This window comes from Podarcis filfolensis, assembly GCF_964270895.1.
Source record: "Podarcis filfolensis genome assembly, chromosome: 13".
NCBI classification, from domain to species: domain Eukaryota; kingdom Metazoa; phylum Chordata; class Lepidosauria; order Squamata; family Lacertidae; genus Podarcis; species Podarcis filfolensis.
The window spans coordinates 26,475,798-26,495,444 of NC_139615.1; the positions used below are offsets into that span (position 1 = coordinate 26,475,798).

The window sequence follows — 19,647 nt, forward strand, 5'->3', positions numbered from 1 at the left end:
TGCCTTCTTGAGGAAGGGGTAAAGAGCTGTGCAGGGCAGCATGAACTCTTACTCTAAATTCAGAAATGTCTGAAAGGAGACAGTACACAAACTGCTCAGCTCAGTCCCCTAGAGAACACAGGCTACATCCATACCATACATTTAGCACCCTTAAGGAATCCTGGGAACTGCAGTTGGTTAAGGGCGCTAGGAATTGTAGCCCCGTGAGGGTTAAACTACAGGCCCCCAATTCTTTGGGGGAAGCCAGTTGCTTCATAGAATCATACAGTTGTAGATCATCTAGTCCAACTCCCTCCTATGCAGGAATAGGCAGCTGTCCCATACGGGGATTGAACCTGCAACCTTGGTGTTATCCGCAGCATGCTCTAACCAACTGAGCTATCCAGGCTGACAATGTGCTTGAAACGTATGATGAGGATGTGACTCTGGGAGGAGGAGAAAAGTGCTATCCTTCATTCTTTGTATCGCACACCATTCCTGTTCCAAGACAACAGGTTGAGGAATGGGAAAACAGAGGATGCCAGAACTCAAGGCCATTGCTTGGAACACACAAACAGCAACCAGAAAATTGTAAGCAAGAGACATGGTCCAGCTCACAGGCACAACAGCTATCTGTTCAACCCAGGCAGCATTGGCACTTACTACTAAAAGATTAGCATTGCGTTTTTTGTGACTCTTGTTTTGCATAGTGCTTCCCATCATTTATTGCACTTTCTTTCACAATGACTTTAAGAGAGAGAAGCTTTTGATACTGGTCATTAATATTAAAAGCCTGAGAACTGTATTTTGTTACGGGCTGTATTTTTGTTAGTTCCCAGGATTCTTTGGGGGGAGGCCATGACTGTCCAAATATTAAATTTATTGTGTGGGTGGGAACAGAGGGATCTGAATGAAAACAAGGCCCTGACCATGTTTTGAAACCTTGGTATAAACTCTGTGATAGAAGAGTTTCTCTCTCCTGCATGGTCCCCATTCTGCCCTCTCCCACTGCTAGGGAAGAGGGATGTGAATAAGAACTAGGAATTAAGAAAGTGTGAATTAAGAAAGCCGAACATGGCATGCAAAATGTGCTGGGTTTTATGTATTTTCATGTATGGTTGTTCAGAATCACTTTATGACAAGGGTACGGGTTTCCAGCGAATGCCACAACCCAAATGCCAACATTGAATGCAATGCTAAGGCGTATGAAGTTCAGGAATGCTCCAATCCTCATGGATCATAAATCCAACATAGAAGACAACGTGTGGAATTGGGAATAGTGCACAGAAAGACCCTCTATATATACCAAGTCAGATCATTGGTCCATCTAGCTGACTGCCAAAATCAAACCATTGGTCCGCTCACATTGATTGGAAGTGGCTCTCCAAGGTTTCAAGAACTGGAGATTCCCAACCCGATCTGGAGGTGTCAGGAATCGAACCTGGGACCTTCTGCATGCAACGTACATTCACTGCTACAGACCTTCCTCACTTCCCCGCCCCCCTGTGTCTGCCACCGGAGACAGCTGCCTCCCTCCGCCCAATTCTAGGGCCACCTCTGCTCATCTGACCCAGGTTCTATTTGCACTGGGAAGGAAGCTGCCGAGAATGAGTCAAGAAGGCGCATTTGGGGTGAATCTGCACTGGTTAGAGCAAGTGAAAATTAGAGGGGAGGGAAATGGCAGGGACTGAACTTTGCTCATTTCTTGGAGGTAGAGATGCGCTGCAGCAGATCTTTCAGAGTTTGGGTACAGGAACATTTAGGCAGTTAGTAACAAGAAACACAGGCGAGACGAGCCAAGAGATCCTTTGCTTATCCACTGCTTCCACCTTGGGTCATTCTTCTTACAGCAAGTTCAGAGGTCAAACAGTAATTAGCAGTTGGTTCACCTGAAGTAGCATGCCTCCTTCATCCCTTCTCACCCCCCCACCCTGCCCCTTCTCAGTGCAGCACACTCTCCCCTCGACACCCATCTTTCTTTCAATCTAATATTACACATTAGATTGCTCACATGAGTCTGCCTTTAAGAATTGCTCCTCTTACAAATAGATGGGGTCTGTGTCTTGGGGGAGGGAGGGGAGCTGCTCTGGACTGGGACCCTGGCATGGAGCACAGGGGGACTTAACTCTTTGTCCCTGCTGCAGTTTTCCAGGGAATCTTTCCCATAATGATTTGCCTGCTGAGAAACCTCCCTGAGCATCTGCCATGGAGACCTTGTGTGTCGCTGCAGAGGACACTGAAATCCAGTGCACATTCCACACTCCATTGATGTAAAGAGCAAGGAACTGGCCAGGCAATTGTACTCTAGCTCTGCCATTGTCCTGGGTGAATTAGCCATGCTCAGTTAGGGAGGGCTGAATTTGATCATTTCTCTTTCTCTAACTTTCTCCTTTTCCCAACATTAAATTCAATTTGCCACATTTCTGCATCAGTTTGCAATTCCTCATGAATATTCACCAGCACCTTCGCACACATTTCTCCTAATACACACATTTTTCTATGCACTTTGGCGTAATGTGCACATTTTTGCAAGCAGTTTTTTTAAACCTAATGCATTTGTGCACCTTATTTTCATTAATATATGTAATTTGATGCACACTTCCCTCCTCCCAATATGTGCATTTTTGCACATTGGAGAACTGCATCGCGAAATTCAGAGAAGTGTGAATTTCAAATGATGATGGTGTTTTTTTCTATTTGCACATTGTTTCATGAACAATGCATTTGGTAGGTTCACATGAAAAGATGAACCAAAGCAAATTTCTTTCCACAATTCCTAGCTAGAATTTACCCAAGACACTCCCTAGGTAACAAACTGTAAGGAAAGAGAGGTGGTGGAAGCAAGCTCCTTTCCTGGGAAATTTGTCTTGTGTTTCGCTAATGATCTCCTTATTGAGGAGCTTCAATAAGCTTACAACAAAACTCCAAACATAGTTTGAAAACCCCAATACAATCTGAATTTCCTTGAATTAATTTAGATGTGAGGACACTGTAATTCAGCCCATGTGTTCCTTCCAAGCTGGAATGCCTGTCAAAGATGTGTGTGTTCCTATTTCCAGATTCCATCTAAGTCAGGCTTACTCAGGTACATCCTGAAACACTAAATTCTAGGTTGCTGTTTGCAAGGCTCCTGCAGTGTGATTTCTCACTTCATTGCTTGGCCCGTGAACATCTTGTTTCTCTTCTTCTTCAAGGGATTTGGATTACTCACCGCTTTCGGTTGCAAGCGACATGTTGGAATGTTTCACTGCAGGGTCGTCGTATCCTTCAATATCAATTTCCCTCTGAATGTCAGCTTCATAGTCCTGGCACGGGAGGAGGGGGAAGAAAAAGGAATAATCATTTAAATACTCTATAAAGCAGCTATCAAGTGTTCCAGATCACAAACCTCTGTGTTAGCCTAACAGGGGTAACCTGACATTCTTTGCACAAAGTTCAAGGCACTAGTCCTCATGTTTAAGCTTCATTCACAAGATTCTTATAGAAGTGCAGTCTTTGTTTTTGTTTTTCCCCACCTGCGTCTGAGCTGTCATTCCCTTTGGGCTTCCGTTCCCTCTTTCCGTGTACTTCTTGTTCTCTTCCTAACGCTCAGCCTGGAGGTAACATCCCCTGGTTGGCTGGATCTGCTGGAAATCCGAAAGGAAGATGAACAAGTTAGGAAGTTTAGGATCATGAACTGATAGATGTGGCTCTTTGTCCTAGAAGAGATAACTTAAGAGCAGATTGACTGCCCTGCTTTTTTCTTGGAAGAAAACAGAAGCCACCTTTGTCTATATGGTACCTAGAGACTCCCATGGCAATCGCTACAAGTCCCTACAGCCCCTCTGCCCGACAGCGAATATAACCAGCTGAATATAACCAACAGCAAACCATTTGAATCCTCTCTCTGGTTGCTTCAGATATAGCCATTTCCTTTGGAATTACCATCCTTTGTTTTCTCACTTTTTATGGAGCTTCCAGAAAATATAGGTCTCAGCCCATTGCATCCCACTGTTGGCTTCTGGTGTTTACCTAGACCTGATCTGGGGATAATAAAATGTAATAGCCCCATAACTTGCCTAATGCAGAAAGGCAAAGCGCAGTGGCTCTGTTGCCTTTAATTAAACACTTCCTGTTTGCAGGTTTATTCTATTTAGAATCCAGCCTCTCTGCTCCTGCTCCCATCACGCCCGCAGAATGCTGTTTTGTGGGGACTTACACCTGGATCAGGCTGCTTCAGCTTAGCTGGCTGAGCCAGAATCATAGAAACATAGAGTTGGAAGGGACTCTGAGGATCATCTAGTCCAACCCCCTGCAACGCAGGAATATGTAGCTGTCCCTTATGGAGACCTGAGATGGAGGGGCAAGTTATGCCAGTGTATGGATTTTATCTGTCCTGAATCTACCACCAATCAGTTTAACTGAATAACCTCAAGCTGCTTATATTAGAATATATTTCTATTTTAATGTTTTAACATTGTTTTACTGTATATTTTTTATTATGGGAATTTATTTTAGTATTTGTGTAGCTTGTTTTGAAACCAAACAATATACCGTATTTTTTGCTCTATAAGACTCACTTTTTCCCTTCTAAAAAGTAAGGGGAAATGTGTGTGCGTCTTATGGAGCGAATGCAGGCTGCGCAGCTATCCCAGAAGCCAGAACAGCAAGAGGGATCACTGCTTTCACTGCGCAGCGATCCCTCTTGTTGTTCTGGCTTCTGAGATTCAAAATATATTTTTTTTCTTGTTTTCCCCCTCCAAAAACTAGGTGCGTCTTATGGTCTGGTGCGTCTTATGGAGCGAAAAATACGATATATATAAAAACCTTGCATGATCGGAGGAAGAGAAAAAAATATTCATATGCTTCTTATCAAGCATCATTTTATAATCTTCCATGGTGTCCCATTCAGTCATCTAAAAAGACCCAAATGTGTCAACCTTTCCCCATAGAACAGGTGTCCAGCAGGCCCTGATCATATTTGTTAGACTTTTCTGCACCTTTTTCCAGTTCTACGATATCCTTTTTTTAGATGATTTGTTCAGAACTGTATAAGGCATTTCAAGTGCAGCTGCTTTGCAGATTTATCTGAAGACATATTAATCTCAACAACGCTAGCAGGTTAATTTTCAGTCCCTTTCCTAATAATCTCTAGCATGGGATTTGCTGTACCCCCCTAATCACCGTACACTGAGTTGAAATACATTTTCTGAAGCACTAGGAGGCGCTGTTCAGCAAAAGTTGCTGAGTCAGGGGGGCTGCCGGCGCCTAGCATACTAAAGGAATTGTCTCTGCTTAGTCACCTAGCCAGAGAATGCAAAAAGCCATTGCAAGAAACCAGTCTTTTCTTGATTCTGCACCCCCTTTGTGGTCCAATTTCCAATGGGGTAAAAGCAGGGGCTTTTCAGGGCCAAACTCATCTTCAGCATCTCAGCAAAGTCACTGTCTAGGAGAGCATAGAAGCTAGCAGGTTGAGCTACGAACTAAGAAGTCTTTGGTTCGAAAATTGGGAAACCAATATTTTTCCAACTTTCAGTTCCGTTCTCTACATGAAAATTCAAGGGCATTTCCTTGAGCCCTTTGTCTAATATACATTTTCATGTATGCAATTTTTGACTAAGATATTACTATATATTAATCTTAAAAAAACCATTTCCTGCCAACCCTTCACCATCCGATCAGGTTCAAGCAGTTTAAGAATACAATATTAAAAACTGTTTAAAACAGATTAGATGTATATACCTCAACCGAGGTAAAGAGATGTGTCTGCACAATGGCAGTGCCAGAAACACTATTTTTGGTGGCGGTGGCAGCGGCAGCAGCAGGAATTCCACAACTTCTGGACTATCACAGAGATTGCTCTCTCCTGTGCTGTTAGCCCCACCATTTATGAGGGTACAGCAGAACAGCCAAGAGGGAACTATGCAGAGGTCACAAAAATATATATTTTTACAAGCAATTTCACCATAATATGATGCATTTTGTACATTATTTTAACTATATTAGTGAAATTCCGCACCTTCCTCTAATGTGCATTCTTTGTTTGGAGAACTGCATCACAACATTCAGGGTGCAAATTTCAAAATGCAAGTTTCAAAGTTGCATTTTCATTCACTATTGGTTTGGAAAGTGCAAGTTGGGTAGGTTTGCATAAAAACGTGGATGCTGATGTATTTCTCCTGATCACTATTCAAACCTCAGGGACTTCTTATGCACACCCAAGCCCTATTCACCCTGCTGTACCAGCCAATCTATGAGGAAGGCAAGATATAATTCAAAGCAGGGCTCAGCAGGGCTTAGACCCAGAACCTGGTTTCTCTTGCCAGGAGTTCAGCCCTGGAATCACATGAAGCAATTTACTGAGTGTCTCTGGGCATGTGCAAAATCCTTGGTCCCATTGAGAAACTGCAATCATATCTAAGCTTTGGCCCCACCCCTGCAAAATTGGCTTCCAGTTTAGAGGGTCCCTGTGGCTTCCACATCAACTTGAGCAACCGCAGCTCTCATTTTAAGAAAAGAAGCTCTATAAGGAATGTTGCCCTGGTGATGCAAATTATCAACTTCCTCCCTCCCCCAATAAACCCCAGATAAATGCTAATCAATATGCACAAAGTGTTCCAGTCCACAATTTGAGCTTTTATGTAACACCTAATTTGGCTCTTTAAAAAAAAGAGCTTTGAGGGACTGCATATTAAGTTTATGGAGTTCTATGGTACCACACCTTAGATAAACTTTATCTTTTTCCTCCTGCACAAGCTGGGCTGAGCTCCTTATGCACCAGCTGATGGAGCTGCAAGAGCAATGCTGCAATGGACTAAGCTTCCTTGGGATGCTGCTACTGCAGAGACCCCCTTTATTGGCAAGTGTACAAAGGAAAGACTGAACAGGTGCATGTTGGGATGCTTTATAGGCACACGGTCCCATTTAAATACAAGGCATTGAATGTGATGGCCCACAGCGTATCGCCCAGCTCTGTGAGTCAAGCAATTCTCCTGTTTTCCCTCCACTTTCTAATTCCTAGATGCTCAGACTCCCTTCCACCCCTCCTTACACTGCCAAATCCTCATACAGAAGACCACCCCACACCTCACTCTTGATCCCTGCCCAACTGCTGCATTGGCAGGCTTTGCTACTTCTACCTTCAGCTAAAGCCAGCATGAGCAAGCAACAGTTCCTTCCTTCTACAGCTCTCAAGCATGCCCATATGGAAGTTTTTCACCTCGTTACCCTCGGTCAGTGATGGCCAAACTTGGCCCTCCAGCTGTTTTGGGACTACAATTCCCATCATCCCTGACCACTGGTCCTGTTAGCTAGGGATGGTGGAAGCTGTAGTCTCAAAACAGCTGGAGAGCCAAGTTTGTCCATCACTGCTCTCAGTCATCATGTCTCCATTTCCTTCTGCAATCTGGACTAATAGATGCTAAGAGATATCGAAAGTATGAATAGCTCAGTGTTAGAGCACCTGCTTGGCATGCAGAAGGGCCTGGGATCATTTCCAAATGTCTCTAGGTAGGGCTAGGAACATTCCCATCTGAAATCCTGGAGCACCAGCGCCAGCCAGTGTAGATCCGTTGGGGAAATGTTAGGCTTGGTAGAGAGGGGAGGCAGATGCAGCCTTCTCTATTTGACCCTCTAGAGTCAACCAGCCTTTCTCAGCCTTGGGTCCTTAGACGGTGCTGGACTACAACTCCCATCATTCCTATCCAACATGGCCAAAGGTCAGAGATGAAGGGAGTTGTAGCTCAAGAATATCTGGTGACCCGAGGTTGAGAAAAGCTGCTCTAGACTCTCCCCAGTCTTTAGTCACATGACTGGGATGTGTCTTTGAACTCAGATAATGCATCTTGGTTGCCTGCATGGAGGACAGAGAGGGGTATGCAGAGAAACTTACATTTGTTGCTCGGCCCATGTTTGCCTCTGGCTCCACCCACCTCTGGCATGTGGCCCTTGGAAAGTTGCACAGAGAGGAGGGTGGCCCTCAGGCCGAAAATGGTTCCCCACTGCTGGTGTAGACAATACTGAACTACATGAACCAATGGTCCAACTCAGCGTCAGGCAGCTTCCTATGCTGGAAACCAGCTGTGATCTATGGCAGATATCTCCAAAACATTTCTCTTCTACCTTTTATTCTTTTTTTTTTTAGAGAATCCATGACTTCAATCAGAATACGCCTATTGCAAAGCCTAGTCACTGGACAACTATGTCTCTATGGAACACCTATTATACGCAACAAGAGCACCAGGCAGTTCCATTTCCATCATCTGATAAAAAGGCACTGTACAACTGGTGAAGCCAAAAAGAGAAGCACAGCTAAAAAAGATCAGGCGTTGGAGCATGTTCCATGCAAATGTAGCTTTAGACACGGGCTAAAGCTGGGTTGCTGGAGGGACTACAACTCCTATCTCAGACCACTGACTGAGGCTCATGGGAGTTGGAGTCCAGTATCTATTACCACAGGTTCTATATCCATGATTTAAAGTCAGCTAGGGACGGAGAGAAATACATGGTGGTGCAGAGAAAGTGAAGAGACAAAAATCATCCAGCACCCCCAACCCCCCTCCAAAAAAAATAGATCACTGAGTAATCCAATGGATTTGATAAGCATTGGGTCCGGGACAAACTAAAGGAAGCATTTCTTTGCACAACACCCATTTCTTTAACTTCTGCAATGAATTCCAAAAACATTTGGAGATGACGACCATTTGCTTAGACAGGTTTTGCAAAAGGGAATATGAATTCACAGGGGATAAGTGTATCAATTATGAGAGGTTTTTTTAATTACAAACTTCCCAGAGTACTTTGGCCACAATGGATATATTCTGCCTCCTTTGTTGGAAGCTGCAGCCAGAGAAGGTGCTGTTGCACTAAGGTCTTCCTTTTGGGCTTCCCATAAATATCTGATTGGTCACTGTGAGAACAGGATGCTGGACTGTATGGGTCATTGGCCTTATTCAGCAGGGCTATTTTTATGTTCTTAATCTAGCCAGTCACTGTTCAGAGAGAGGGGGTTGACTAACAGTCTGATTCTATATGTGTCTCCTCAGAAATAAGCCCTACTGAGTACAGTGGGACTTACTCTGAGGTAGGCATGAATCTTAAACAGACCTTTGGTCGGATCCAGCAAGGCAATTTCATTATCCTCATAGGAAAGGATGAATAGGAAAGAGATGCTAACTTCTTACAAACTCCTTGTTTGTCCAAAAGTGACATTCATAGCTCTTAAACATTGACAACCTTCCATAAAGTATCTCAACATTTCATTACAGAAGGGTTTGTACACTGTGACCTCCACCCCTCCTTTTGAAGACTAGAGCGTTGAAAAGGATGCTGTCGACAGCTTGCAGACCCACACCAGAAACAAGGAGCTGCACATCGCAAAGAGGAAACCAACCAACTTTTGCAAGAACACAAAGCAGGTTCCTTTCTTGGCAGGAAAAGAAAAAAGCAGTAACCTGCAGCTACTTTCCTTAGAAAGAGAGAGAAGCAAAGGTGGGACATGCCTCAGAAGTCCAAGCAAAGACCAAACAGCTGGTGGAGAAAAATTGTTGGAGGCCCCTGAAACCTCCTTGAGATTTTTTTGGGGGAGCGGTGTATTTAGATTAAATGCTCTGAAGAAGGTATGGGGAACTACAACTTCCATCAGTCACAGCAAGCATGGCCAACTGGGATTTCTTTGTTGGCACCAAGCTTCTCAAAGGGTTCCTTGGCCCCTTCCAAGAGCAGCTTCTTCTCCCTCCTCTCACATTGCTCTCCCTTCCATGTCCTGCAAACTCCACCCTCAGCCCCCTCCATCCATAGGCTCCCTTGAAGAACCAACTTATTGTATAAGGTCACCTACCTGTATGCTTGCAGAGAGAGCTCGATGGGAAGGCAGAGAAGGTTCAAGCCAGGGGTCTTTCTGCTGCTCCGTGGAACCCCTCTCTCCTTAGCGGTTCCCTACAGCCTGCAACAGGCGGTAATGAGACGAGAGAGCTCTCCAGAGGAGCTTCAAAGTCCTGACTCATGGCTGCTGCTTTAATCTTGCCGGGCCACCTGGCATCAGGGGTGTTCCTGGTGGGTCTAGATGCAACTTTTTTTCCGAAGGACCAGTAAACAACATTATCTGGAGTTACCATGAGGTGCAACCTCCCTGCTACCCATCCGTGCTCTTGAACTTTGCTGGCTCGCCCCTCCCATCTCACCAGGACTGGTCTCACCAACATTAGAAAGGTCCCGTAAGTTTCGAGCGATTCCTAGCAAGGCCACCTCTTCTTCCTCAATGAGCGCTTGGTCCTCCTGGGTCACGTTGCCTTCTCAGCTTCGCATCCTCGAGATAAACTTGTTTACAGATCTCAAGGGGAATTCCTCTGCTGGGGGTGGAGGGGTGGGGGAAGAAGGGGGAACCCTCACAAACAGAGTCACTGGTGTTTTCCTTTTGGATTGATGCGGTTTTTTTCATTTAAAAAAAGTTTCTCGCGAGGATTCCCTCTTTTGGCTGGAGGCTGATGAGCACCGTTCACAGCTTTCAGCTGAAATGGCTGCTAGAAGAGGAAAGTAAAGATGAAAGCAAGGCAGGAACTGTATCTGTCTGGACCTTATTAACTTTGAATGAGTTCTCACGGGCGCATTTTACCTACCTGTACTTGAAATAATCAGAAGCAGTGCTCTACTTAGAAGCACATAGAGGTTGCATGTATGTCTGATGTATGCAAGGCCCCAGCTGTCTGGCAAAGCTTCAATTAAATGTAGAAGCACATATCCGTAACCAAAGCACAGGGCCTGGGGAAAAAGTAAAGCTCCATATATTAGAATGGTTTAATCAAGTTCTATGTAAATGGCTACAGTTCTGAATATTTTAGTGCACTTAGGGATGCTTGACGAATTCGAGTTAACGGTGCAAACTTGATCTGCGCCTCCCAGACCAATGCAATTATCCTTCGGACATCAGAGTCTCGGGTTTGAGCTTAAAAAGAACAGAAAAAAGTTTGTTTGTTTTTTCAGTCATTTTCATTCAGTGGCTACCAAAGCATTCACAACCATCAGACAGCAGTAATGCTGTAATAAAACATTACAACGAAACACCAGCAGAAAGTGTTTGAAAACCGTAAGTTTTCAGCTGTTGAAGGTGCTGAAGTACTGCGATTGGTGGCTAGAGAATGCTTGGGTGAAAAGGGGATCCTCTGATGGGTAGTAAAAGCACTCAGCTGTTGGTGCCGGCCTAATCTCTGAAGTGAAGCTCCTCCATAGGGTAGGTGTCACCACAAAGAAGGCCCATCACCACGTAGCTAACAAGATGGACTTCTGGTGGCCGTGACACAATCAACAAGGCTTTCCCCACAGATCCCAGTTAATTAATTAAATGTATTTTGTGATGGAATATATATACTATTTGAATAGTATTTTGTGCAAAATATTATGCAGGGGGTTTTTTATGCAAAAAAAGTTTGCAGACCAATGTGAAAATGAGATGAAAGGGATTTATGTACGAAATCATAGAATTGTAAAGTCTGTAAAGCCCCATTGCTGAGATGACTATGTTCAAAACCATGTGAGAGCAGCAGCAAAGAGGGAGAAAAGTGGGGTGACCAGATAAGGGAAGGGAGCACCTCACCCAGAGTCCACTCGCACCTGGCAGCACCTCAGCTGTCATGAGCCTCCTGTGCCTTGCAAAGGATTCTGGTAAATGTTCTTGGAAGCATGGTTCATTCAAGAAGGGAGTGGTCTGTCCTGTCCTGTAGAATCTCACACTCATCACACCCCTGTGCCTGCACATGTTGTTGTTGTTGTTGTTGTCAAATCTGTTATCCATCCTTCATCAGCAGGTCCCAGAACCGGTTACAGTTTAAAATCCAGAACTATAAACAGTTAAAGCATATTAAAGTCACAGGAATCATTACCATTACCTTTATTTTATTTTAATTATTTATATGCTGCCCATCTGACTGGGTTGCCCCAGTAACTCTGGGTGGCTTCCAACAGATATAAAAACTTAATAAAACATCAAACATTTAAAACTTCCCTGTACAGGAGTGCCTTGAGATGCCTTCTAAAGTTGTATAGCTCTTTATCTCCCTGACATCTGATGGAAGAGTGTTCCACAAGGTGGGTGCCACTACCAAGAAGGCCCTCTGCCTGGCTCCCTGTAACTTTGCAATGAGAGAAACATCAGAAGGCCCTCAGTGTCTGGACTGAATGACGGGGATGGAGACTCTCCTTCAGGTATACAAGGCTGAAGCCACTTAGGTGAGCCCTGAAAATACACATCAAAGGCCAGAGTTAAGAGGTGTGTCTTCAGCATCTGCTGAGTTGTGAAGAAGCCAGAAGTGCCTCTGCGGGGAGGGAGTTCTTCAACTTAGGGGCTGCTGCAAACACCTCCCTCTCTACAAGCCTTCTGGTTCTGGAACTACCAAGAGGCCCCGTCTGCTGATCTTAGTGTCTGGAGGGGTTCTGGAGGGAAGGAAGGAAGCAACCTTTCAGATATTTATTAGAAGATGAGTGGCAGGTGTAAGCACACTGCCTTTTAAGAAATCGTAGGGCCATACTAGATGAGACATGGGATAATCTTCGGCATCCCCCCATTCCCTGAAAAAAGAAAAGGTACCAGTGCTGTTTCATCACCCCTTCACTCTGGATCCTGTCAGGCCATACAGCCAGGTGAGGGGGCCAAAAATTTGTCATGTGTTGTTTTCTCAATCTGGACTGCCTATCCTATGCTGCTGTTCACCTGGCAGTGAATAATTATATTGGTACCCATACAATACTGGCATGTTTTACCTCAGACATACAACAGTTTCGTGGCGGTGGTGGGGAGGTTTCAATAAGGAAGACAGCAAGAAAGTAAGTAAGGAATAGCCTCTCTCTCCATAGCCGGTCCTATCATTAGCTGGATTAAGGCAGCCACCTCAGGCGGCAGATGCTGGGGATGGGTTCTGCTGCTGCTGAGGTGTTGGAAAACATAGGTCTACAGGCTACATGGCCTGCCTTTTGGGCTCTGATCTAGCTTGCTGTCCTTAGGTGTGGTGCAGGATGCTTCCCCATATGCAGTGCTGAGGTAAGATTCAGCTGCCAAAAGACTTGGTTTCTCTGTGTGGGATTGTGTGCGGTGGGGGGAAGAAGGTGCCATTTTGTCCTTTGCCGGAGTCCTGCCCTGTCTCTTCCTCAGTACTGAAGCCACTGTCAAATGGAGACAGGGCTGCGACTACTGTGATCTTTAAAATCCACACACACACACTCTCCAGAAGATCCTATTCATTGATTTGTCATTTCACAGGTTGTTTGGCCTTTATTGATCTTCACTTGGAGGCAGTGCTTTTTTTTCTAGAAAAAGAGGTGCAGGAACTCCCACTTTTTTTTTTGACAGACAACCGGGGTGGGGGTGGGGGGAGGAGCCAAAGTTGTTGATCTTTTTCTAGGGCGGCTGCATTTGCAAAGTCGCCTCTGACACGCTGCTCCACAGCCTGAAGCCTCTGGCACGCAGCTCTGGGTGTCATGCTGCTATACAGCTACCGGTGGAGGAACTCAGTTCCAGTGAGGAATCCCAGAGCTCTGTGAACCACTGAATTAAATTATATGGATAGCCTGCTTTATAACTGCATGCACGCAGATTTGTTCCTGGTTACCCTTCTCCTGTCTCTCACCCCACCCCCTTGTAGGTTTTATGCTGTCAAATTTAGAATTGTAAGCTCTTTGAAGCAAAGACCTTTCTTTCTTTCTTTCTTTCTTTCTTTCTTTTTTTCTTTCTTTCTCTCTTTCTTTCTTTCTTTCTTTCTGTGTGCTAATGCCATATAGTACTGTTTCCTACTATTGACGTCACTGCATCAATCCATTGCCACAATTACTGAGGAATAATTCAGTGTAAGTAATCAGACCACTCTTAGATTTTTATCAAAATAGAACATACCATAATGCTTCAGACATGTCTCTGAACTAGGAAACATCTTGAACACCCTTAATGACCAAATAAAATACAACATCCATTTGGCTTGTCTCTGTCATATTTGATCAATATTCATTGTATGCGGATGAGAAATGGCATACAATAAGCACCGCCTGAAAGCAGGAGGTCTATTTCACAGTCCTTGCTCTCTGGCACTGCCTAACTGGAGAGGCAAGTGGATGAAATTAAGCTCTTAGTATGCTGCTTTATACTAGGTAAGGCCATTTGTCCAAGAGGAGCCACTGCTAGCGGTTCTGTAGGATATCGTGCAGATCCTAACTGGAGATACCATGGATTGAACCTGGGATTTATTTATTTTTGCATGCAGAACATTTGCTCCGTTACTGAGCTCCAGCTAAATTCAAAGCACACTCTCTGCCATGGAGTTACCGCTCCTGGTTTAATGCCACGTAATCACTTAATATTGCCAAGCTGGCATTTGTGAATTGGGGATCCAAAATGGCCATCAGGGATATTTACTAATCTAAGTGGAACTGAAGTCTGAGAGGAGGCCCGGTGAAAGGGTATATTCTTATCTCAAGTGAACAAAACTTCTGATCCCTTGCAAAATGAAATGAATGAGCATGTGCATGCTCCACATATCAACTACTGGAGTTTCATGCTGACACTATTTGCTGTATGCCACCTTTCATTTCTAACTAGAATGAAGGGTAGTGTCTATCTATCTATCATCTATCTATCTATCTATCTATCTATCTATCTATCTATCTATCATCTATCTATCTATTCAAGACTCAAATGCATCTTACAGTTACAGGAAACACTAATCAAACAACAATTATACCCACTGAATCCCCTTGGATAAGTGAGTGCATCAACTTCTAATGCAACACAGCACAGTGATATGCATTCTTTCTGGTGGCTTACTCATTGTTTAATTGGAGCCAAGTACCAGCAAGGGCGGGACACGGGTGGCGCTGTGGTCTAAACCACAGAGCCTAGGGCTTGCCGATCGGAAGGTCAGCAGTTCAAATCCCCGCAACAGGGTGAGCTCCTGTTGTTAGGTCCCAGCTCCTGCCCACCTAGCAGTTCAAAAGCACCTAAAAGTGCAAGTGATAAATGGGTACAGCTCTGGCAGGAAGGTAAACGGCGTTTCCGTGCACTGCTCTGGTTCACCAGAAGTGGCTTAGTCATGATGTCCACATGACCCGGAAGCTGTCTGCGGACAAACGCCAGCTCCCTCGGCCTATAGAGCGAGATGAGCGCGCAACCCCAGAGTCGCCCACAGCTGGACCTAACGGTCAGGGGTACCTTTACCTTTTTACCAGAAAGGGCATCTCAACCACTAGCCAGAGTTCCACTGTATCATAAAATATCAGGGCACCTACAACAATAAAACATAAAACACAATTGAAACCAGCACAAAGTAACCCTTACAGTGACTAGCTAATCGAAGAACTCATCCATTGCCATTTGCCCTGATTGAGCGCTAAATCTGTCCCAAACAATTTTGTGCATTTGTGTGCCCCTGCTTTGCTGGTGCCCTAAGCACATGCTTAGTCTGCCTGTTGGGTAATCCAGCACTGAGAAGAGACTGAGTCTTTGTACTGGTCAGTTGGCAACCATATTTGGTGGCAATAATGAGAGAAGAAAGCTCACTCAAATAGAAACCAAGGTGAACTTTAGTTGAATTCTAATACTGATTGTCGGACACGGGTGGCGCTGTGGGTAAAACCTCAGTGCCTAGGACTTGCCGATCATATGGTCAGCGGTTCGAATCCCCGCGGCGGGGTGAGCTCCCGTCGTTCAGTCCCAGCTCCTGCCCACCTAGCAGTTTGAAAGCACATCAAAGTGCAAGTAGATAAATAGGTACCGCTTTATAGCAGGAAGGTAAACGGCGTTTCCGTGCGCTGCTCTGGTGCCAGCTCGCCAGAGCAGCTTCGTCACGCTGGCCACGTGACCCGGAAGTGTCTTCGGACAGCGCTGGCTCCCAGCCTCTTAAGCGAGATGAGCACGCAACCCCAGAGTCAGTCACGACTGGCCCGTATGGGCAGGGGTACCTTTACCTTTACTAATACTGATTATGCAATTAGCCTTTGGCTAATTAAACTACCTATGGCCTCTTAAACCATGCGTTGGGGTACTTTTGTTTGTTTGTTGTTACTATGTTATGTATTTGTGTTTTTATATTGTAAACTGCCCTGTGATCCTTGGGTGAAGGGTGGCATAGAAAGTTGTCGATTTGACAGGAACTACAACTTCATACAGAGGCTGAATGAGGATTGGGAGGTAGGGAAGTGACATATTCGTGTACCAACAGGGAATGAAAGAGAGTACAGGAAGGAAAGTTAGAATGAGGCTTGAGGTCAAGAGCAGAGCAGGCAGGGAAGTGAAGCACGAGGAGTGAATAGGACTGAGAACTCTGAAGACAAGGTGATGAGGTCTGTATGATAGGAAGGAGGGAGAAAGAAGGGGTAGGTAGATTAGTCAAACCTGCAAAAAAAAACACAAGACAAAACTGGCTGCGGCGTGAAAATCAGGGACCTGAAGAAATGATGCACATTTGGAAAAAGGAAAAAAAGGGGGGGAATATGACAGGGGTTAAATTATACATAAAGCTTATGGACAGGAAAGGCTGTGTGCTTTTACTTTTTTATTTTATTGATTACATGTCTATACCAAATTTCTCCTCTAAGGTGCTCAAGGCATTGTACAGGGTTCTTCCTTCCTCATTTTCTCCTCACAACAACCCTGTAGGGGAGGTTAGATTGAGAGACAGCGACTGGCCGAAGGAGTGGAGATTTGAACCCTTGTCAATACTCTTAACCATCACAGCACACCAGCTCTTTGGGGAATGAGGAAGGTGTCAGATGTAGTGTTCCCAGGTCTAAAGCCCCATGAATCTTAATACAGTGGTACCTCTGGTTTAGAACTTAATTCGTTCTGGAGGTCCGTTCTTAACCTGAAACTGTTCTTAACCTGAGGTACCACTTTAGCTAATGGGGCCTCCCGCTGCCACAGCGCGATTTCTGTTCTCATCCTGAAGCAAAGTTCTTAACCCGAGGTACTATTTCTGGGTTAGCGGAGTCTGTAACCTGAAGCGTCTGTAACCCGAGGTACCACTGTAATGGTGTTCTGCATGTTATGGTTTGCATTCATTCATTCATTCATTCATTCATTCATTCATTCATTTTGCTGAAACTTTTAGACTACTCTTAATGATTAAAAGAACCACAGCTTCACAAAATGCTATATAAAAACAACTTTATGATAACCAATCCACCATAATAATATAAAAGGCACCACAAATGACAGCGGCACTGACAGCACCTACTAAAACTTTGCACTGCAGTTAGGTGATCTGGCAAAGCTTAAGGGTTGATGGGTGGGCAAGGAGGCTGCAGAAGTGGCAGGGGGTGGTCAGTGTGAATGTCACACAGACTAGAACTAATCAGGCAGGGTTTTGTTTTGCTTTTTTAAGGAGGGAGGGACACTAGCATACTTCTAGTCAACAGAAATGCACTTTCCAGGTCCCTTTTTTTCCTTTGAGAGAGTAAAGAAGAGGCTCTTGTCATTGGACGGGTTTGAACTATGCAGCGAGCAAATGCAGCCAATTAGATTTTGCCTGGGGTATTTAAAAATAAGCAACATATTTGAAAAGAAGCGACAGGGAGACGCGCCAAGCCTTGCGTGAGCATGGAAATGGATGGGCTTGGGCGGTGCCCGTCTCCTCCCCCTGCAGCTAGGTGCTTTATGATTAGGCCTATCTCTGAGGAATAGTCTCTTGCAGTGGCTGCTTTATCTTCCAGTAGCCAGCCAGGCCAGCAGGAGCCAGGCACCTCCCTGCTTCCCTCCCTCCCTTCTCTGCAGTCCCAAAAATTATGTGGAAATGATGAGGCACCATTAGCTCATGCTGTGCGATGATGCCAGGGCTCATTTTGCACTCAGAAGAAGGGGGCGTTGAAGCGCAGCTTGAATGGGAAACTGATCCGACTCTCTGTTTCCTTGAGTGTTGGTCAGTTATGGTCATTGCTCAGTGGCTGCAGAGAAATAACATCCAGGCATTTCTATTATGGCATGTTCCAGGTTGCAATAAGAGAAGAAGAGCTATATAGCTCAGACAGGACACAGGTGTTGCATGCAGAAGGAACCAGGTTCAACCCCTGGTAGGGTTGTGATGAAAGACCTGCCTGATTCCCTGGAGAGCTATTGCAGATAAAACTGATAGAGCAATGATATGGCTTCACGCCATTTGGTACAGTCAGTGTAAACCATACTGAGCTGTTGTTGTTGTTGTTGTTTAGTCGTTTAGTCGTGTCCGACTCTTCGTGACCCCATGGACCAGAGCACGCCAGGCACTCCTGTCTTCCACTGCCTCCCGCAGTTTGGTCAGACTCATGTTTGTAGCTTCGAGAACACTGTCCAACCATCTCGTCCTCTGTCGTCCCCTTCTCCTTGTGCTCTCCATCTTTCCCAACATCAGGGTCTTTTCCAGGGAGTCTTCTCTTCTCATGAGGTGGGCAAAGTATTGGAGCCTCAGCATCACGATCTGTCCTTCCAGTGAGCACTCAGGGCTAATTTCCTTAAAAATGGATGCGTTTGATCTCCTTGCAGTCCATGGGACTCTCAAGCGTCTCCTCCAGCACCATAATTCAAAAGCATCAATTCTTCGGCGATCAGCCTTCTTTATGGTCCAGCTCTCACTTCCATACATCACTACTGGGAAAACCATGGCTTTAACTATACGGACCTTTGTTGGCAAGGTGATGTCTCTGATACTGAGCTAGATGGAGCAATTGTATAAGGCAGCTTCCTACATAAGAAGATAAAAGCCACAGTCTGGGGCAAAGCTCCAGTGAGCCCATCCTCACTCTAAACTCTGCACCTTCCACCCTGGGAATGTGTGGGTTCCCAACTTTTGAGCCTTCCCTGGTGCCTGTGCCTTTAAAATCAGCTTGATGCGCAGACAGTAAAGTTTATCATCTTCATGCCATGAAAAGCTTAAGCTGTCGACCAAGCCTGCTGTTGCAAGCAAAGCAGCAAAGCAGGCCATTTCCCTTCCATTTGCCCCCTGCTCAACTGGCAGTCCTGGTGGCTGTGCCTATGCAGTTGGGAGGAAGCAGAAGAATTCACCCTTTTCTCCATTCAGAGGCAGAATCTTCCTTCTGGAGAGACAGTCGTTCCCCCCGCCCCCCCCACTTCCTTGGAAGAAATTCAGATTATACTGAAGTCCACCAGCAGAGAGCAGGAATGAACAAGATATACAAGCTCTCAAGTGGGTGCACAGCAAACAGCTCAGCCTACAATTACCGGGGAAATAAATAAATAAGCAAGGTCAAACAAAAACCCTCAGGGTCAGTTGAACAGACCTGGGGGGCGGTATTTTGCTGACCACAAGCATAGCAGTCAGACAATAAAGGCAGGGGTGGGGGGAATTCCCAAAGGAGGGGGGGAACCACCCAATTTTAAAGACACTTTTTGTGTGTGCTTGACAACAGTCCCTGGTGGAAGGAGAAAAACAAGCTCTTTCCTTCTCCTGTTGGTTAACTACAAAGGTAGTAGATTAACAAAGCAAAACAGAACACAAAGCTTTCTTTATAAATTGTAACCATGACTTGAAATGGATGCACACTGTTTATTTCCTCTGAGTGTGCTGAGTGTGCCCATTTTAATGAACTGCCATTGGTGACTCAGCCACAGGAAGCACTCTGCTTGTGTTCAGAGGTCCTCTTCTCCAGTCAGCCTGCATGTGAACGAGCACATGTTGTGTGTGTTTGAGAGAGAGAGAGAGAGCACCAGCATCTCTCTGCCAA

General features: G+C 45.1%; 1 protein-coding gene across 3 annotated transcripts in view; it reads right to left on the bottom strand.

The window, feature by feature from the left end:
• The window catches only part of SLC4A1 (solute carrier family 4 member 1 (Diego blood group)), a 47,194-nt gene extending 36,687 nt beyond the window's left edge, over positions 1-10,507 (bottom strand). Inside the window, exons 1-3 of one of the 3 annotated variants that reach the window (XM_083582277.1) lie at positions 9,797-10,507; positions 3,495-3,602; positions 3,191-3,284 (exon numbers count right to left, since the gene is read on the bottom strand). In XM_083582277.1, coding sequence (XP_083438403.1) covers positions 3,191-3,284; positions 3,495-3,512 — 112 coding nt within the window. In that variant the 5' untranslated portion in view covers positions 3,513-3,602; positions 9,797-10,507. The remainder of the gene's footprint in view (positions 1-3,190; positions 3,285-3,494; positions 3,603-9,796) is intronic. The other 2 variants (XM_083582276.1, XM_083582278.1) reach the window with 2 other exon arrangements.
• Between the last annotated feature and the right edge of the window lie 9,140 nt (positions 10,508-19,647).